At 44.8% G+C, this 19,354-nt stretch overlaps 3 protein-coding genes across 5 annotated transcripts in view; 2 read left to right on the forward strand and 1 right to left on the reverse strand.

The window, feature by feature from the left end:
- The first annotated feature begins 155 nt into the window (after nt 1-155).
- LOC6625031 (transcription factor grauzone) lies at nt 156-2,361 on the forward strand. The gene is made up of 4 exons (XM_002050254.4): nt 156-378; nt 444-1,261; nt 1,349-1,543; nt 1,634-2,361. The coding sequence occupies exons 1-4, from the start codon at nt 268-270 to the stop codon at nt 2,340-2,342; spliced, it is 1,833 nt and encodes a 610-aa protein (XP_002050290.1). The 5' UTR covers nt 156-267; the 3' UTR covers nt 2,343-2,361.
- Nucleotides 2,351-5,055, reverse strand: Vps51 (vacuolar protein sorting 51). Its single transcript, XM_032436789.2, has 5 exons — nt 4,124-5,055; nt 3,430-4,066; nt 2,849-3,370; nt 2,681-2,793; nt 2,351-2,611 (listed from the first exon to the last, which is right to left on the reverse strand). Exons 1-5 carry the CDS (start codon nt 4,984-4,986, stop codon nt 2,503-2,505), a joined length of 2,244 nt encoding a protein of 747 aa, XP_032292680.1. The 5' UTR covers nt 4,987-5,055; the 3' UTR covers nt 2,351-2,502.
- A 119-nt stretch (nt 5,056-5,174) lies between these two features.
- Hs3st-A (Heparan sulfate 3-O sulfotransferase-A) overlaps nt 5,175-19,354 on the forward strand; it is a 58,285-nt gene continuing 44,105 nt past the window's right edge. The window contains exons 1-3 of one of the 3 annotated variants that reach the window (XR_001450290.3): nt 5,477-5,491; nt 5,670-5,826; nt 5,890-6,017. The gene's annotated coding sequence lies outside the window, so the exon portion shown is untranslated. Of the gene's footprint in view, nt 5,492-5,669; nt 5,827-5,889; nt 6,018-12,929; nt 14,254-19,354 lie in introns of those variants that run through there. The other 2 variants (XM_032436792.2, XM_032436793.2) reach the window with 2 other exon arrangements.

A 19,354-nucleotide genomic window follows, 5' to 3' on the forward strand; every position in this document is an offset into this window, starting at 1 on the left:
ATATTTACTAAATGAAGTTTAAGTTTAATTTACGCGCCAAAACTATTGCTGCGCCACCTGTTGGGAAAAATATGAAGTGTGTTTAACAGAGCTATGCCTTACAGCAATTATCGATAACAGTCTCCCACACACAAATGTTGCCGTCGATTGATTATCGATAGCCTTGCATGCAAAAGAAGAAGCAGCAGAATGTTTTGATGCGCTATTTTAATTTGTGCGATTTTTGTGTTTATTGCTGACGCATTAAATGGAATAATTAACGCAACCATGATTTGCCGTCTGTGCCTAAACAGCGCAAGCGACACCATTCAAATATTTGATGGCGTCGGCTTGTCCCTGAACGTAGCCACAGTGCTGGCCAAGTATTTTTGGTTTCAGGTATGTGTATTTGTGTTTTTATACCTATTCCCAATTGCAACTGTACAGAAAGTACATTGTTGCAGCCGAAAAGCGATGATCCCATATCGACGGACATTTGTGTGGGCTGCTGGACGCGTGTCAGCGACTTTAACGAGTTCTATGCCAGCGTGGAGAAGGCGCATCGTCTGCTCACCGAGAGATTCTCTATCAAAGGCGGCGAACAGCCGGAGCGGGTTACCACAAGCAGCAGCAGTTCAGTAGTAGGCGAGCAGAAGCAGGAAAAGCAAGAGGACACAAAGGACTTTCCTCTGCACAGCGAATGCGACGCCGAGGAAGACTTGGCTCAAGAGAACGACCATGCTGTGGAGGCAATGTACGCCAGCGGCAGCGAGAGCGATGCAGCTGCATCATTCAGCAACGAGCAGTTCCTCAACGATGTGCTGGCCCAGCAGCAAGATGCTGATGTACACACGAAAGACTCGCCCGATGAGCCGGACCAAACCGCGGCACCACAGGCTATGCAAGAGCGTCGTGAAACGCGCTCAACGCGCGCCAAAAGCAAAGCCCAACAAGCTGCTGCAGCTGAGCAGCCTGTGCCAGCCAAGCGACGAGGTAGGTCGAAGCCCGAGAAAATCAACCGAAGCGCCGAGGAATTGCCAAAGAACAAACGCTATGCAGATTACAAGAAATCCATGCTGGAGATCGATGAGAAGATAGCGCAACATATGCGGCTCACCTGCAGCATTTGCCACGAGGGACAGGAGACGTTTCTACTACTCTGCAAGCACATGATGCAGGTGCACCATCGCAAGGGCTATGCGGTGTGCTGCAACAAGAAGTTCTACAAACGTTCCTTTCTCACAGATCACATTGATCGCCACTCGAATCCCGAGAAATTTAAGTGAGTGGTAAAGTGCGGGCTTTAAGCATCAACTGCTCCAAATTCATTGCCAGAACGTATAATACTAATGATTGACTTGTTCTTTAGGTGCGAGCTCTGCGACAGAACCTTTGCGGACAAACAGTGTCTGCGCAATCATGAGCTGCTCAAGCATCAGCCGGACGAGCAGAAGAAGTTCATGTGCGAGCATTGTCCCAAGCGCTATACAAAGCAGTATTTATTGGATCAGCATAGAATAATACACAAGGAGCGCAACGTGCCTTGCGATATATGCGAGCGGCGGTGAGCGAATGTGATGTAGCTGCGTTTCTACCAGCTCCCGGTTGTCTGTATAAGGTCCAATTATAAACTGATCTATTTGCCTCGTTTCAGATTTCCCAACGTTTCAATGCTCTGCACGCACGTCAAGATGGTGCACGGTAACTATGGCACCATGTGCGACATATGCGCCCAGGTGATACGAGGACGCGCTGCCTTTCAGCGCCATCAGCTGGAGCATGCTGGCATTACGGAGCCCAAGGTGCAGTGCGACATATGCGGCTCGTGGCACAAGAACAAATATAGTCTAAAGAAGCATGTGCGACGGCACAACGGCTCCTCCGAGGAGTGCACCTGCAGCATATGCGGCAAGGTGTCGCCCAATCGCAGCGCGATGCTCAGCCACCAGCGCTATGTACACAATGCGGATCGGGTCCATGGCTGCAGTGTGTGCAATAAGAAGTTCAAAAAAGCCATCAATCTCAAAGAGCACATGGCCACGCACACAGGCGAGGTGCTCTACAAGTGTCCGCACTGTCCGAAGACCTTCAATTCGAATGCCAACAAGCATTCGCATCGAAAAAAGTGCCATCCCAAGGAGTTTGAGGAGGCGCGCAAGGCCCGCATGCAAAATCGCATGGGCGACAACACAAGCCCAAGCAAATCTCAAACGAGCCTGATAACCATTACCACGGGCGAGACAGACGGCGAGCTGGAGACGCACAATATACTCGTAACCACGACGGCAGAGCACAGCGATGGTGATTTCAAGGGCGAGGACATTGAGTTCATGCTCACACTCAGTCCACAGCCGGCGGAATAGACAATCTGTTTACTATTTATATATATGGTATATAATATTTAGTGTATTTGTATATTAAGTAAAATCCTTAGGCTAGCAGCAAGTAACAAAATTAAATAGACACAGATTAAGGCCAGGCTTCGGACCAGGAATGTTGCACAGAGATATTCTGTGTGGAATACTAACCACGCTCGCAAATGATTTCCACGGCATTCGGTTCCATTAGCACCGATTCCAGACAGCGATGCACCGCCGAGCCGAGTATTTCGTCCAGCAGGAAATTAACCAGGCTGTAAAGTTAATGTTAAATGTTAAGTTTAAACATTGGAGTCTTCTCTTCGCAGAGATGATACACTTACTTTTCATCGCTGACAAAGCGCCAGAGATTCATTTGCAGATAGTGCGCGTCCACCTGAATCTGCTGCAGTCCAAACTTGCTGAAGGTGCGCAGACGCACGCACTCCAGCAGCGTCTGCGAGAGAATCAATTAGAGACTGAGGCAATCAACTGAGCTGAGAAGCACCCACCTTGAGTCCAATTTTAATGATGCCCATGACAATGGATGCCTTGCTAAACTCCACAGAGGTGAATATGTCCACGCGCTCCGAGAATAAGCGATGTATGTTGGACACATAGCTGGACTCCAGCTGCGAGGGCGTATAGTTGGACCAATTGGAGCGATACTGCGGCTTGGAGGCATTGAAATTGCTGAAGTAGGTTTTGCGACTGGAATCGCTGCTGGCCGTGGTGCGAAATCCGGGATTGCCGGCGCTCTCATAGAGACTAGCCACCACAGTCTCAATGCTGCCCAGCTCCTCCACGACGCGCTTCATCACCGCCCGCACCGAGCGAGGCTCCAGGCAGTTGAGCCAGTCGCGCGTCTCGACGCTCTTGCGCAGCATTTGGGATATGTTTGTGCCCTGCAGCCGCACATAGGCGTCCAGCAGCGACTGTGCTGTCTCGCGCATCTCTGCGCAGATTTCCGTTTCGTGTGTGAGCGTGGCGCTGTTCTCCGACTCAATCTCGTAGAGATCATCGACGAGCGCAATCTGCAAGTCAGGCGTATGTAATTACTATAAATTATAAAGTTCTCAATCAGATGATTTACCAGTATATGCACACCCTGCTGTTCCAGTTCGAGGCATGTCTTGGAGAGCACCAGCAGCAAATTGGGTGGACTGGAGCTGGAGGCATCTGCAAAGCCGCACATTACCTTGGAGATGTGACGCAAAAAGCCAATCAACAGATTCTCCCTAATCCCCTCCACGCACAGAGCGCCCTTGTGCTCGGCTTTGATGTTGAAGGACCAATCGGTGCGCAGAAATATCATTAGATCCTGGAGCACGCCCTTTATCTTCTCAACCATGGCCACATACAGATTGCTGATCAGATCATTGAGATTCACGCCCGCAGCCAGATCGCTCTTGGCCGACACCAGCGACAGACGCACTGCGCTCAGGCTATCAGCAAAGTGATCCCTCAGGCTCTTGCCATGCGCATCGCAGAGCTGATGGGCGGCCGCAATGATGATGTCCAGCGTGTTGCGTTGCACCTGAAGGCCGCGACAGATGTTGCGCATGGCCTGCAGCCGGCGATGCAGGCGATCCAAGGCGCGCAGCATGACCTGCGTATCGCCATAACCAATATCCGATTCGACGCGATCCTGCACCAGCGTCAGATACTTGTCTATGTTCTCATTGAGAAAGAGGTTTAGCTCGTTCAGAGCATTCTCCTGGAAGTCGTCGCTGTAAACACATGGAGAGAGTAATTAGCAATGTGCCTTTAGAAAGTGACCAACTCACCGTTCGTGCTCGTAATGCTTGGCCACAAACATATCGAAATATGAGGTGACCACCAGCGCCAGATCGTTGAGGAAACCATCGATGCCCATGTCGACAAACTCCAGCATATCGCGTTCTGTCTGATCCTGCAGCATGACAATTTGTTCGTGCAGACGCTTGGCAGCACACCGTAACATCTCGCTGGCCAAATCCGAGGTCTTCTCGTCCAGCTGCAGCAGCAGCTCTCCTATTTCGGTCAGCGATTGGGCTGTATTGCCCGCTCGCTGAAAGTCCTGTCGCAGACGCTCCTTCAACTCAGCCATTATCGCATCGCAGTCACGCTGAATGCCATCAAAGGATGGCTGCCTGCCGTACTGCGCGAACACCTTCTGGGCGTGCAGATAATCCTGCACAGCCTGCGCATAGTTTTGCTCCTCTATCAGCGACTTGAGCTTGGCTGGCAACGTGGACAGAAACTGCAGGCGCTTGAGAAGCGAGTGCTTCTCCGAGAGACGACACAGCTGGGAGCGTGTGCCTTGGAGTGTGCCCGTAATCTGTTCGCTGAACGTCGTGATGGACTGCATCTTGGTCATCAGCAGGTTCACATCCGTCTCCATCTGCTTGAAGTCATCCTTCATCTTGCGTATGGTGTCCGTTGCCGAGATGAATTTGTTGTAGTTCTCGTAGACGAGCGTTTGCATGTCCGAGTGCAGCGTTTGGGTATCCTTTACGACGGCCGCCTCCGTGTCCATGATTTGCTTCAATGAGCAATCCTTCAGCAGCTTCTCTAGATATCTGTCTGCATCAAAGCTGGAGCTGTCCATATCAAACGGATTGTCCTTTTCGTCCATTGGGTATGTTGTTTTTGCCGTTACTTTGTTCATTAAGTGCTTATTTACAAACTATTATTCACTTAGTTTGTGTGTCTGAAAACAAAAACATATGTTTCTGTTAAATGCATACCAAAAATGTTGCCTAGCTGTTATTAACAGCTGTTAAATGCTTCACACAGCTAACATCGATAACAGGGTCGTAGTCGTTAACAATCGATAACATACTCGTAGTCGTGTTACAGCTGTCTGAGCAGATTGTACGTTCGCTTCATTTGCTGAAAGTTGTGTAATTTGTACAAGCAATTGGATAACAATTTATGTGTTGGCAATGTTCGCTGTTTGTTTGTCTGTTATTTACTGTTGTCTGGCATTTTACATTTGAGCGCGCAACTCAAATTGTGGATTCTATGTTTTCATGTGGTCACTATATCCCCAGCATATCGACCGACCGCCACAAAAGTTAAGCAGCGCGCTATCAACGACAATTTGAAAGCTGAATAACACAAATGTGATTTGAATTGCGTTTGCTTATTATTGAAATATCAACGGAGACAAGGTCTGTATACAAATATATTTGTTTTAAGCTCGAATTGAAGCAAGTGCTCAAAAATACTGATAACTTAAATAGGTTAAATATGCACAGCTGTTGATTTGAACTATTAAAGTAAATCATCTTTTAGCTGATAACGCGAAAGCAATAAACCCATATATATATTATATTATATATTATATAGGTGCTTGCTTTTAGAATTCTGAGCTGATCTTTTACGCAGCCCAGTAGCAAAAAAAAACACCAACATTCGAAAAAAATACTCTCAATGGAACGCATTGTCCAGATTTTAGTGCTTGCAGCTTGGACGCTGACTGCGTCTGTTTGCAACGTTGCAGCAGGTAATTCGACTGCTTTTTGAACTGGTAAATTTCACAATAATTTTTAATACATTTGCTGTGCAGATTGCGTAACAGATCCCGAGTCGATGCTGTGCGTCTTGGACCCAAATCGAGGCTAAGAACAAATATGTTGCAATACTTACTTATGCCCGAAGTGTTTATGAATAAATAATTCAACAATGTGGCCCCAATGTGCTAATCATAGCTAAATGGGCGGGAAGCACACCCACGTCTAAGCAAAGTTCGAGTTTTTTGTTTTGAGCTGTCTGCCCAATCCAGTAGCTTGTCTACGTGTGGTAAATCGCATTATGCGCCCACGCGACGGCCACGAACACACCCACAGACACGGACTGAGACAGAGATGGAGCTGGAGACAGCGGCTCCTGGCGTTCGGGCATCATGTCATGCGATTGTCCGGCCACTTGTAGGCAGACACTGGCCACAGTTGCTGTTGTTGCCGTGCGGCTGGCGGGCATGTCGAGATGCATGAATAAACATGGACAAGTTTTTCACTTTGGGTCTGCCACAAAATTGGCAGAAGAGCGACGATAAAGTCGAGGCAGATACGGCAAAAGTAAAAGTAAAAGTTTCTCTGTATCTCTGTATCTCGCATCTGCTGCGGCATTGCCTCATTTCAAATACATTAACATTTTGACCTTTGGCAAAGTTTGGCCAGCTCCTCGAATTTAATTTCAAATTGTCAAATTGTGTGCGGATTGTGTAAATCACGTGGCGCCCGCTTCGCACCCTCGGCTCCACCTGTCCCAAAGACGCGAAAGTGCATTGCCTAGCTGCAGGCTGCACACACACATACACACACACACACACGCACACACAAGCATAGAGAATTGCACAAGGTTTTCATTCATCAAACAGAAAATTGAATTTACATAAGCCAAGCCAATGTCAAAAAAGCGCCCAAAACGTCAAGCGGCAATTGCCAGGGGTTGTGAGGGGGGGGGGGGGGGCGGAGTGACAAGCGCAAAGCTTGGAACATCGAACGTGTCAAGGTCAAGTTACAGTTACATCCATTTTCGACTTTTGTCTTCCCACAGCCGCCTGCCACACGCGTCCCTTCCCCCCTGCCAACCTCCCAAAAAATGAACCCAACTTAATGTGCGCGCAACAGGAACAACTTTTCATGTGTATTTTTTGGCTATGTGTGTGTGTGTGTGTGGCGGATGTGTGTGTGTGTGTGCGCGTTGTTAAAGTGCGCCAAGTCGTTAAATGAATTTCAGTGCTGCATTGAGCACACTTAGAGCGGAGCCAAGTGGATGAGCACTGCGAACATTTTAGTCAAGCGAGGGCTGCTTCACAAGTTCTGAAATGTGACGTGAAGCGATTCGAACAATATTTTGATTAGTACTTCAACTTTCGACACACGGTAAACCGTGGCCTCTATATAAACTTTAAATAATATCTAAAAAGAACATTTTTAAATAAATTAAATTCCAGACCTCGTGCAAACCAATTAAATATTTAAAATCAGAAAAAAATGTAAAAATATTAGGGAAAAAAAAAAGTTTAACTAAGAACATGCGAAAAGAATAGATAAAGCTACGAACAGAAACCTTAAACACCGATGCGAGCCTTCAGTGCATAAGAAAGCGAAGGTGACATAGATAATACGAGTTGGTCAACTTTTGTAGCCGCCCTCGTTGCGTTTCATTTTAATGGATTATATACAGAGAATTGGACGCTTGACGGGGATTACTGCCAAGTGGCGCAGTCAAGTGAGGCCGTCTTCCTGCATGGACAGCAAATGAAAGCCAAACAAGTTGACGGGCATGACATAACTGTAAATTACACTGCGCAACATAGCACAGCTGGGCATACACTGTTGAGGGCGACTTAAAGCTGCAACCGAATGTGGCAAGTGCGAACAGCTTTATCAGCTGCAAATGCAAAATGCAATGCGTTTACCTTGGCCAAATCTTGGTCATAAATTCTGCAGGCAAAGTGCTTCCGCCACCTGACGCCAGGCGGCGCTTTAATAACCGTAAACCATGGCCGATGGCAGGTGTTGCTTGCTAGAGGTATTAGTGGGTGGGTGCTAACAATGCAAATGCAGCGCAATTTCGGCGCAGCATCCTTTAAGGCAACCAAAAGGCTCGTAACTGTGTCGCAGACCCTTTGCAGCTGATAGGAATAGACAGCGGCAGGCTGAAGAGGGGTGTGTACGGGGCAAGGGGTGGGTTAGTGGGTGGGTCGCTACACATTGTTGTAAATTCAGTGGCAGCAACTTTTCTTATTTTTGTAGTGGGCGTCGCTTTCTCTGACGTTGTCAATTTTTTATTGCCCTTTGGCTGTGACGTGGGCGTGGCAGCCAGAGAGGCGGCAAACGCTTTTAAGGTTAGCGGGTCACGTGCTCTTCAAGCGTGACAAGCTGTATACACACCCACACACTCACACACACACGCACACTCATATATACATATACATATATATATGGAATTATTTCTTCGCATTCCTCAGCCAGTTCTGGGTAAATCAGAGCCGCATCTTTGCAGCCAGCCAATTGAATTCAAATGAAGCCATGCGGCCGTGACACGACATCCCAAATGCGTTGCCATAAATCAGGCATCAAAATTGACAATGTTGCCCCCGAGAGTCAGCTGAAAGGGTGAGGGGCGTGCCAAGACGCCGCGCACTAAATTCAATTCCGCTGGCCCAGGAGAGCTTCAGCTATAGCGTCTGCTTCGCGTGCCGTGTGCATCGATCACGCATGGAATATTCAAGTGACAATCTTGTGCCAGCAGCAGCCCCTGGCAACCTCTGACCCCCGGGCGGCACGTAGCGGCACTCGCTGCAAATGCAAAACAAACAGCCAAATGCCAAACTGACAAGCTGATTGCGTAATCTCTAAACTGCTGCGGCAGCTTCTAAAAAAAAAAAACCTGTGTTACCTGACAGCTGCGGGGGCAAGGCATTGGTTAGAGCTACAAGCAATAAATACATATATATATATATATATACACTGTTACAAATATTGTCGTGTTGCAAACAAAAACAAAAGTTCTAACAGCTTTTAAATTTAGCTTAATCTTCAGACAAGGACGAGCAGCTGCTCTTCGAGCATTTAATGCACAATTATGTTACTCTCTATAAATAAATATTCAGTTTAAATAGATTTAATTATATTACACAGCCGAATACCTTTATAGAATGTAACAAATTTGGTCAAGGATAACACTTCGACTTCATAAACTATATATAAATTCTATAAGGACATCAACAGCCAAGTTCATATAAAGACATGCCCGTCCGTCCGTCCGTCTGTCTGTTTCCTCCTGTAGTACATTTGTCGGCACAGACCGGATCGGAGTACCATATCATAAAGCTGCCTCAAGCATAAAAGGTCAATAATTGGGTTCTTATACGAGAAACTTTGTTTATAAGATATCAACGCTCCTCTCTGCTGCATACATTTGGATCAATATATTATATAGCTGCGGTCGAAAGTTAAGTTCTTGTACGAAAAGCTTTTTTATTTATCAAAATATTTGTCTATGCTGTTTATAAGCAAGCCAAACCTTACCAAGATCTCAATTCTGGGTTATATATTTAGCTCTGTGGAAGGCATCGCTGGAAATATGAAATATTGCCTTTTTCGCGATATTTTCACAAAAGTCGAACTTTATTATTTGCGTATATTTTTCGTTTTAATTATGTCTGCACACACATGAAAATAGCATTCAAATTGGACGCAAAGCAATTTTATATTCAATTTTCATAATAATTGTAAGCTATATAGCTCATAATATTGAGTTTAATTATAAAATCGTGTGCCAAAGGTTCTATGTTTAGCTGTAAGCCGTTGGGAATTGCATTTATAGCAACATTTTTGGCTGTGCATGAGTTGTTTAGTCTGCGGTTAGTTGTGTATTAGTCGCTAATTTGAACAGTATCTGCATTTGATTCCAATTTGCATATGGGATTAATGTTGATTCGCCTAAATACACACACACACGTGCATGCACACATGATATAAGGAGCATACATCACATAAATTCAATTAATTACAATCTGCGGTTGGCTTTGTGCCACACGCCGCACAACTAACAGCAGTCGACATTTTTAATACACTTTCGTTATTTTGGAGCAAAGCTGGGGCGCAATGAAAGGACCCTCTAACAGATACCTTAGTATATCTCAAACTTGGCATTTACGAGCCTCACTATGCTCCACATAATAAGAATAATACTGTATCAATATGATAACATTTGAACTGTCCAGAGTTCTATTTCCAAATATAGACACATATCGCAAAACTTGTACATATCTAGAGGGTATTGAATGTGCGGCAGCACGTGAAATGTTTATTTTTTAAATTGCCTTTAAAATTGGTCTGATCAAATTTTTATTAAATAAATTAATTTTTAATTGAACAGAAAAAATAAACATGCTATAAATTCAAAAAAAGCATTAGAGCGATAAAAATAAATGAATGCTTCTCTATATCTATTTTTATAGCATACTTATCAGCGCATTATTTAAATGCTCTTAATCTATTGTCTTAATATATAAATCAATTCCATTTCATTGCCAGACCCTGTCTTCGTCTTCTGCTCTGTATATTTATTTGGCAAGGTTCTACAAGACTTATTCACAATCCATATATTTATATCTGATATCTATATATATATTTAGGTATTGTAGATTGTAAGGCTCAAAAACAGCTTAGCATAGCTTATAGGTGCAAGAAGATATGCTGGGACCACAGAAATACTCGCAACAACAACAACAATAACTGTTAAACACTATTTAGTGTGTTGAATTGGTCAGTGAGATGAATGCTTTCCCGGCTGTGCAAATTCTATATTAAGGCCATGCCCCAAATTTCCACCCACGCAAAGAAAAAAGGGTTCATCCCGTGGGCTTTTGTATTTTTGGGTGACTGCTAGCAACCCTTTGGGGTCTATTCCCTAGTGTCTGTACATACATTAAATTATCGACTCAATACGAAAATAAACCAGTCAAACTCACACCAGCTCTCTGTGTGTGTGTGTGTGTTCGTGTGTGTGTTGTGCATGCTTTCTGTTTTACATTTTTCATAGCATACTTTGCTGCGCCCGAAAGCCACGACTCCATTTTGTCACATTTTATGGCAGCACTCAAAGCTGTTCGCTGAAATTTGCATGCCATACAACATACAGGAGCATACAACATGCTACAAAGGGAGGAGGGCGTTGGTGAGGGAGCTGAGTGTAAAAGGGTTTTTTTACCATTGCATTTGTCGCACGACTGTTGACCTTTTAGCATACAGCTTTTAGTTGCTGCTAATGTTATTATGAACCGCAGCAGCTCAGCAAAATATGCAAACATATAGGCACACACACTCGCACACACACACACTCGCACACACATGCGACATTTGGCATACGGCGCATTGTCAGCAGGGTTTGGTTGGAATCTGCCCCGACCGCAAAGCGTCGCTTGAAATCAACAGTTTACCTTGATGTGGTGGGCGCTACGTGAGCCACGCACACACTCACACACACACACACACAGCGTCGCTGTGGGTATTGCCAGACAGATAGACAGTGGCGCATGCACAACAGCAATTACTCATGGCAATGGATGGGGCGGGGGGCGGGGGGGTCAACAATATGAGTTACGGCCAGCATATCCGTTGCTGTAGACACCACCCCCACCACCATCCGCTCCACCCAATCCGACCATTGTTGTGTGCTTCGTGTGTTAGCAGGCTGCATTTGTTTATTTGCTTATCATGCACTTCGTTTGCCCAAAATCAAAGCCTTTGTTTACCGTATTTTGGCAAAACTCTGGCAACGCTGCACGATTTGCATCTGTTTGGTGCGGCTTGTACATTTACTAATTGGCAGCCCTGTGTCCCAAACAGTGCTGCAGTTTTTTTCTGTTTAATACAAAACTTTTCGCAAAAGACAAAAATTGGATGCAAATCAGCATGCAGCCAGCAGCTGTCTGCAGTATTGCGGTATCCTTGAGACCGCAGGGCAATCAGCATACATGATTTAACATGATTCAAGGAAATGTAAAACGCCAGCACACACACACATACACACACGAGCGCACTCAAAGCAACACACACCTGCAACAGCAACATTTCTAGCATATGCAAAGTGCAACTGGGCTCCCAAAATGTGCTAGCATAAGTAGAAGCAAAAACAGAATAAGCAGGCACCAGTCAGCCACAACATAAGCATACAGGCGCCTGGGGAACCAACTGCGGCATATTTTGCGCCAATTTCCATGCCGATCGCTGGCTAAGTAAATGGTAAGGCAGTTGGCATGGTTCTCAGTGCTCAACCTAACCTCACAGAAATTCGACTTTGCTGCGATGAATGGAAATGCAATGCAAAACAAGCACAGCGCCAGAAAGCAAAACAAAAGCAACGAGCAACAGACACGGGCAGAGCCAGCAGGCAGCAGGGAAACAACAACACTATGGCCTGCGAGCTGAAAGAAAATTAAAAAGTAAACACAAAAGTTCACGTGCTCCGCATTCGGCAGCAGCAGCAGCAGCAGCGGCAGCAGCAGCGGCAGCGGCAGCGAAGCATAAGTTGTTGGCATTGGTGGCAGCGGCAGAGGGCAGCAGCCAAAGAAGACATTAAGAAGCTGCGCATTGAGCGAATATCAGAGAGCGCATGAGCCAAAAAACAAAAGCAAAAGAGAGTGAGGGAGAGAGCGCCGCAATTCAAATATATGTGTGCTTGCATCGGAATCTCTCTCCAGCGATTTGTTTACAGTTATAATTGTATGGAATACAATGAATAAGTCATAGCCGACTGACGAATAAAATTAAATACATAAAAAGTAGAAAAGTTAAATTCGTTAAATAATAAACTCATTACATTATGAAAGCACCTGCAATTTAAAAAACAATCGCCATTTCGCTAATCGAATTATATGCAACATGTCACAATAAAACTGATATCAACCTTAATTGACGCATAGCTAAAGAAGTTTCGGAATATATTTTTTAAGTAAAAGAATTCATATTTCTTTAAAATGTTGATTGTCAGGTACGTGCGATGTCGTCATGGCTTATCATATATACCTCTCTCTCTTTAACGCACACACCTGCCTGCAAGGATTTACTTTGCAGTGAGACTGAATCTTAGACCTCATCTACTCTGCCTCTCTTCTCCGGCCCCAACAAGCCACGTGCGTATTATTTATGCGTAGACATTTTGGCGCCGCTTGCTCAGCTCCGATACTCCGCGAAAAAACAGAGAGCGCACGCAAAAGCAAAGCAAACCCAATTGCAAAGTCACAGACTCAGAGAGTGTGCGAGGGAGATAGTGTACTATGCAAGGAAGCCAAACGTAAACATTTTTCGAAGCGCGCGCTCTCAGAAATGTGTGAAGAGTCGTGGCGAACGGACGTGCGCTGCGACCGTGGACCGCATCGAGTAAACTATATTATTATCCACCTGCTACATACACTCTCACACACAGACGCACACGTTGAACGTTAAGCAAGCGCGCGCAAAACTGGAATGAAAAGCAATCAAAACGAAATGAAAAACGCGCAACAAAAGTTCCACGAGAAATTGCGTTAAGAAATGCAAACAAAAAAAATATTTTAATTAAGGCAATAACAACAAATTAAAGTTAAGTGAAAAATCAATGCGCTACCAAAAGTTGAATAACGAAAACTGACGACGCACAGATACACACACGCACACACAGTAACAGTAAACGAAACTGGCTGCAGCCACGCACAGGTGTGCTTACACACGCTCAAACACACAGACACAGCAGTGCACACATACACGCACAGGCAGACGAGGCGAAAGCCTAACAAAGTGAAAGTAACGAAATTAGCAACACAATGGGAAAACAAACAGTGAAAACAAGCGCATAAAAAATGCACACGAGCGGGTTAAGTGTATAGAAAGGAAAAGAAAGCGTAAAGCCAATGACAGAAACGGTGAAAGTGTAATCAATTTAAGCTCGCATACTTTCGGGCTCAACTCTAGCCACCAGCCTTAGGCAGCAACAAACAATTTGCGCCCACTGTAATAGTGACCGTTGCAGTTCCCGTTACTGAGCGTCTAAATGAGATAAAGAAAAACAAAAACTGCCTTTTAAAAGCAAAGATATGCAAAAGTACAACAACATAGCAAAGTAGTTCCCGTTACTTAGAGTCTTAGCCATTGCATGCATATCTAAAAAAGAGCTGCCTTTAAAAGGCTACAACGGCACTCTGCAGAAGCAGTGCAACAACAGGAACAACAACAGGCGGTAACAGCAGCCGCATAGCAGAGAAACGTGTGCAAGATAAACACGCAAAACAAAGCGAACTGGGTCAGTGTGCGAAAGACGCGCGGGGGTAGCGACGGGCGCCAGATTAAATGGCGGCGCTTGCATGCGCATGCAAAATTGTGCTGCATACTTAATGAGCAAAGACGCAGCAGCAGAAACCGAAGCGGAACAAGGGGTAAGTTAACTGCAGGCGCAAGTTTAAGTGGCCAGCACTCACACACACACATGTGTGTGTGTGTTTGTGTGTGTGTGTGACACGCAAATCCTTGTGCACCTCAACAAAATCCGATACGCATATTTAGCCTTGAAAATTTGTACGGCAAACAAGCAAAGACGTCGGCGTCGTCGACGAGTTAACGGCGATTTGGCGGCGAAAACTAAGGCCGCGCAGCAAAGAGAAAAAGAACGGCGGCAATTTGATGAACAAAAAGAAATAGAATTAGAAGTAGCAGTATAAGTAGAAGTAGAAGAAGAAAAGAAAAGAGCAAAGGGTGTAACTGGAGTCAAAAGTAAATGGCCATCGAAATGCCGTAGGAGGAGGGCAACACAATAACAAAGCGTACACAGTAAAAATAGCAAACAAAAATAACAGTAAAATAAAATATTCTTGTGAATGTAGCTTGCTTGAAGGCGACAGCGCTGGCAGGGGCCAACACACGCCCACCGGCACGCAGCGCTCGCAATTTTTGCAGCGCTCTGCCCCGCGCCCTACTCCTGGAGCCAACTCATTTGGCGTTTCGCTTCTATCTGTGTGCTGCTGATGTGGGTCATAAATGTAACTCCATTTTTATGACCAACTTGCACACAACGCGCAGTCCGTAAGAGTAAAAGAGAGGCAGAAAAAAAATAAATGAAAGAGCTGCCAGCATAACCAAATAGCGATTTCTAAGGGTTTCTTGGGCTAGAGGGGGCTATACTGTATGTATGTATGTGTGTGTGTGTGTGTGTGTGTGTGTGTGTGCGAACGGCAAGTAAAAGCGAAAAGGCCATTTAATGGCTCGCCGGGCAGCGCCCGTTACACGTTCAGATGCGAGAGTTGCGTGTGTGTCTGTGTGCGAGGGTGACTCAAAGGCAACTCAAGCTATTAGCATATATGCGAATTTGTGAGTGTGTGTGTTGTGTATTTTATCTAATTGACTGATTGGCAAGCGTCTGACTTTTGGGGCAATGCGAGACAATCTAATATGCATAATACTATACTATACCATTTATAAAACAAATGAGTATTTATTTAATATGTAAATAGTTAAGCATTTGTGTTATTTATAGCGGACAAAAGATACAAACCCTCTTCTGCTCCTATTACTGCTGCTGCTGCTGTTGATCTGGCAACCCTCTTACGCAGCTTTCGTCAGGCATCTCTCTCTCTCACTCTCGCCACCTCTCTGCGTTTCATTTGACGTCATTATCCAACTGTTGTTTCGCCTTGCTCGTTTGCCTGCCCTGCTTGCACATTTGCCTTTTGAGTTTTTGTTTTTGTGCCATCGCCGCGGCTTGCTGCTTGACTCTGCGTGCTTAACCGTTATTATATTGCAGAGAACGAACGCATTGAATGACGACAAGTGTGCGCTCCTTTTGGCTTGCACAGTTGCATTAATATTGCGCTGTTGTTGTCGTTGCTTTACGGCTCTCTCTCTCTCTCTGCCTCTATCGCTGCATTCGTTTGAGCGCCAATTAGGCAAAACTTCGCGACAGTTTTCTGAGATTTCGGTTGGGGCTTGACAGTGTTTGTGTGTGCGTTTAATGCCTTGTGAATGTCATAACCCTCTGTCGCTCCCGCTCACTCCAACTGTCAATTGCGGCTGGCGTTGGTGTGACCTTGGTAGTAGTAGTAGTAGTGTGTGTGTGTGTGTGTGTGTGAGCAGCGCATGGAATGCAAATCCATTGAAAGCGACAGGCTGCAGTTCAAGGCTACTTTTACGTTACGCAAGCGCTGCACACACACGGGCTTCATTTTTTTTGTTTGTTTATGTGCATATCCTTGAGCGTCGTCCATGTTGCATGCGTTGCGTTGACATTTTGCAACACACACCCCCTACACACACATACATGTAAACGCGTACAGCTGGCGCTGACAGCTGCTTGCTTTGCCCCTTTCGGTTTTGGCTTATGCAATCGCAGGCGTCAGCTTTATTTTTTTAATTAGCCAAACACAAAGAAGCCGCAGTCGCATCCGTGTCCTGTTTTAACGTTATGCAACTGTCTCTGACCTTTGCCATCGGCTGCAACTATGTGTGTGTGTGCGTGTTATTGCCTCATAGACGCACACACACACACACAGCTTGCGCTGCCGTGACTCTAGGTCTTTGTCTTTGCCTCAATGTCGCTGCATATTTGAGTAGGTTTGTTTAATCGAAGCGTGCCTATTGCACACGTGTGTGTGGGCGTGGCATGTGTGCCTGTCTGCCATGAATATGACATAAGTCGGATCACATTAATGTAGACACACACACACACACGGACACATCCGTCATGGGGAATGGGCCACGCAGTAATTTGCCTAGTTGATTACTGATAGAGACGACGCCCATAACTCCCACTCACATTTCATTTCAATTTGCAACACATTTCACTGCAATTTGTCAGCTATTAAAACTGATATTTGAAACTACAGAAATGCATAGAGAATGACAAATGTCAACTTGACAGCTGACACAAAATGCGAGACGCAGCAAATACCAATTTGCATTACAACAACGCAGCGTTTGCGAATGGATTGTAAGATGGAAAGGATAGAGCAGACGGAGTAGAGAACCAGAAATGCCGACTGGCAACTCTGGCAAAGGGCAAAAACCAGACGCAAATTAAAATGAAGTGAATACTGGAGTGAAGTTGGCTGCTCATTAAGCTGCCATTGGCTGCCAGAGTTGCCACAGCAGCAGCACTTCATCGTTGCCAAAAGGGTTTTCTTTCCGTTTTCATTTTTTTTTTTTTTCAGAAAGAGCCGCATGCATTTTAATTTGATTTCATTAAAAACTTGTGCGCCAAAAAGCTGACGAGGGGCCAGTGGAAATAACTCGCTTCAATAAGTGGCCCTAAAAACCCAGCAGCATCAAATCAGGGCAAAATAACAAGTGAACAAAAAGGATGAAACAGAACAAAAACTGCATTCGCAACGACTAATTTGGTTGTCGTTCTTGTTGTTGTTGTTTTTGTTGTTGTTGTCCTGGTCGCCATTTTGAAAACTCCAGGACGTGCCTAGTGACCTCGTCGAATTCGTTTGTTATGCGAGCTTTTGGGAAAATTAAAAAAAGTTGCTGCCATTTGTGCTTTTTGTTCACTACAAAACACTCCAGCAAAAAGGTTATGCTTATGCTAGAGCTCTGTGCGAGGTATTAAATAGTCGATCAACACTCGCTAATGATAAGTTGCTTTAACGCACGTGTAACCTTTAACTGTATTCATTTATTGTCCGCCTAAATTACAATGCAAATAAAAAATGTCTATTTATATTTGATGGACTCAAAGCTGGCGCACGCCATCTTTATTTGCATTGGAGTTATCTGTGATATTAGGCACAAATAATGTCCATAAAAAATGGTACGGCTTGTATAATCCGCTCAGAAAAATAATTATTGTGCTGATCGCTGATAGAATAATATAAATAGTACGTGATTATGCAAGAAATGCAAATAATGGGCACAGAAAATTGCACAAATCCGCAATTGAAACTCACCAAGAGCTGGAATAGAAATAAATACGTAGAAAAGGAAAACGGAAAACGACGGCAACTAAAAACAATTTGCCGTAATCAAAATGAAATCAGCAAAGCGCAAACCGCAGCGACGCTACGGAAAAAAAAAAGAAACTGGAGCAGCCGCAGCGACAAATAATATTGCGAAAGAATGGAGAGAATAAAGCAAGCTGACAAACGAACACTCTAAATAAAAAACAAATATACTAAGGAGTCACATATATAAATAAGTACAAGCATTTTTCCAATAAGACCCTAAGTAAAATTCAAGGAGCTGTCCAAGTTGACCACCCAAGAAGATAATAAATATAATCTAGTTTATGAATAATTAAACTTGAGAGCAACCCCACAGAGCTATTGTATTTTCTGGTACAAGCTCCATGGCGAAGTTCAAGAGTCCTATAATAAAGAGTATTTAAGAGGAAATGCGATAACTGTGAATGCAGTCAATGCGACTGGCAAATTCAGCAGCCGACGGGTCCACCAGCCAGGCGCAGTGCATGTAGGGAAGAGAAATAGAAAGGGGGCGGGCGGGTTGTGCACAGGTGCACGATAAGCGGGAGATAAGAGAACGGAGAGGTCATTATATATTTGTTGTCGCTGGCAAAATATTTGTGCTTTGCGCTTGATTTATGCGCATTGAGGTAGCGAATAGAGCAACGCCATGCAAACAATTCTACAAGCAGTGTTGGCGAGAGGGGGAATGGAAACGGGAACAGGTGGGGTGGAACAGGAAACTGTGCGCCCCAGGAATATGCAAATGGCCAACTGAAATTCTGCAAATAGAAGCACGGATGTTGCACTGCGGAATAGAGTGAAAGATAGGCAATAAAAACAATAAAACTGAACAAGATAGAGTTAAAGGCAACTTGTTCTATGGCTCTAACAATGTTTCAATTGCCGCAAACTGTTGCAGTTCAAACTGAAGCGCTATCAAAGGGTTCGGATGAGGGGACGCGGCACAACAATGCTGTTCGGATATTTTAAGCAAATGACAATTGTTGTCACTGGCAGGCAATGTTTGCATAGCGCGCACAAAGGACCAAACAAAAGTTGCGAGCCCCTTCACTCTTTGGGCCAAAATCGGATTGACGTAAAAAGGGTAACCCAAAAATTAACAATACAATTTAAAGCGAGCTCTCTTGCTGGCACAAAAGGATGACAGCAGGCGCTTATTTTCGGCGCTCCGGGGGGGTGTGCTGAATATGGTGTGTTGAGAAGCTTGGACACGATTTAAGGCTATGTGCTCCGAGGCGGGTTCAAAGGTTGACGCACACACTTGACAATGACAATCGTTTGTTTTGCTGTCAATTGTTGTTGTTGTTGTCCAAGCCAAGCACACACCCACACACACATGCACACACATACCCAATTTAATAAGGACTTAAAGTTGCGAATGGCAACGCAAGAAAACAAAGGTAGAAAACAAAAATGGAAAACTTTTGCCATTTGCCAGTTATGCGAAATAAAGAACGAATAAGAGTGTCTCCAAGCTAAGCTGCTCGACTATGAGATATCCTTGCATTAAACCTGACTTGACAAACTAACTTTGCAAATCGCCAATCGACGACTTATTCAAATG

Source organism: Drosophila virilis, chromosome 5 (genome assembly GCF_030788295.1).
Source record: "Drosophila virilis strain 15010-1051.87 chromosome 5, Dvir_AGI_RSII-ME, whole genome shotgun sequence".
Lineage (NCBI taxonomy): Eukaryota > Metazoa > Arthropoda > Insecta > Diptera > Drosophilidae > Drosophila > Drosophila virilis.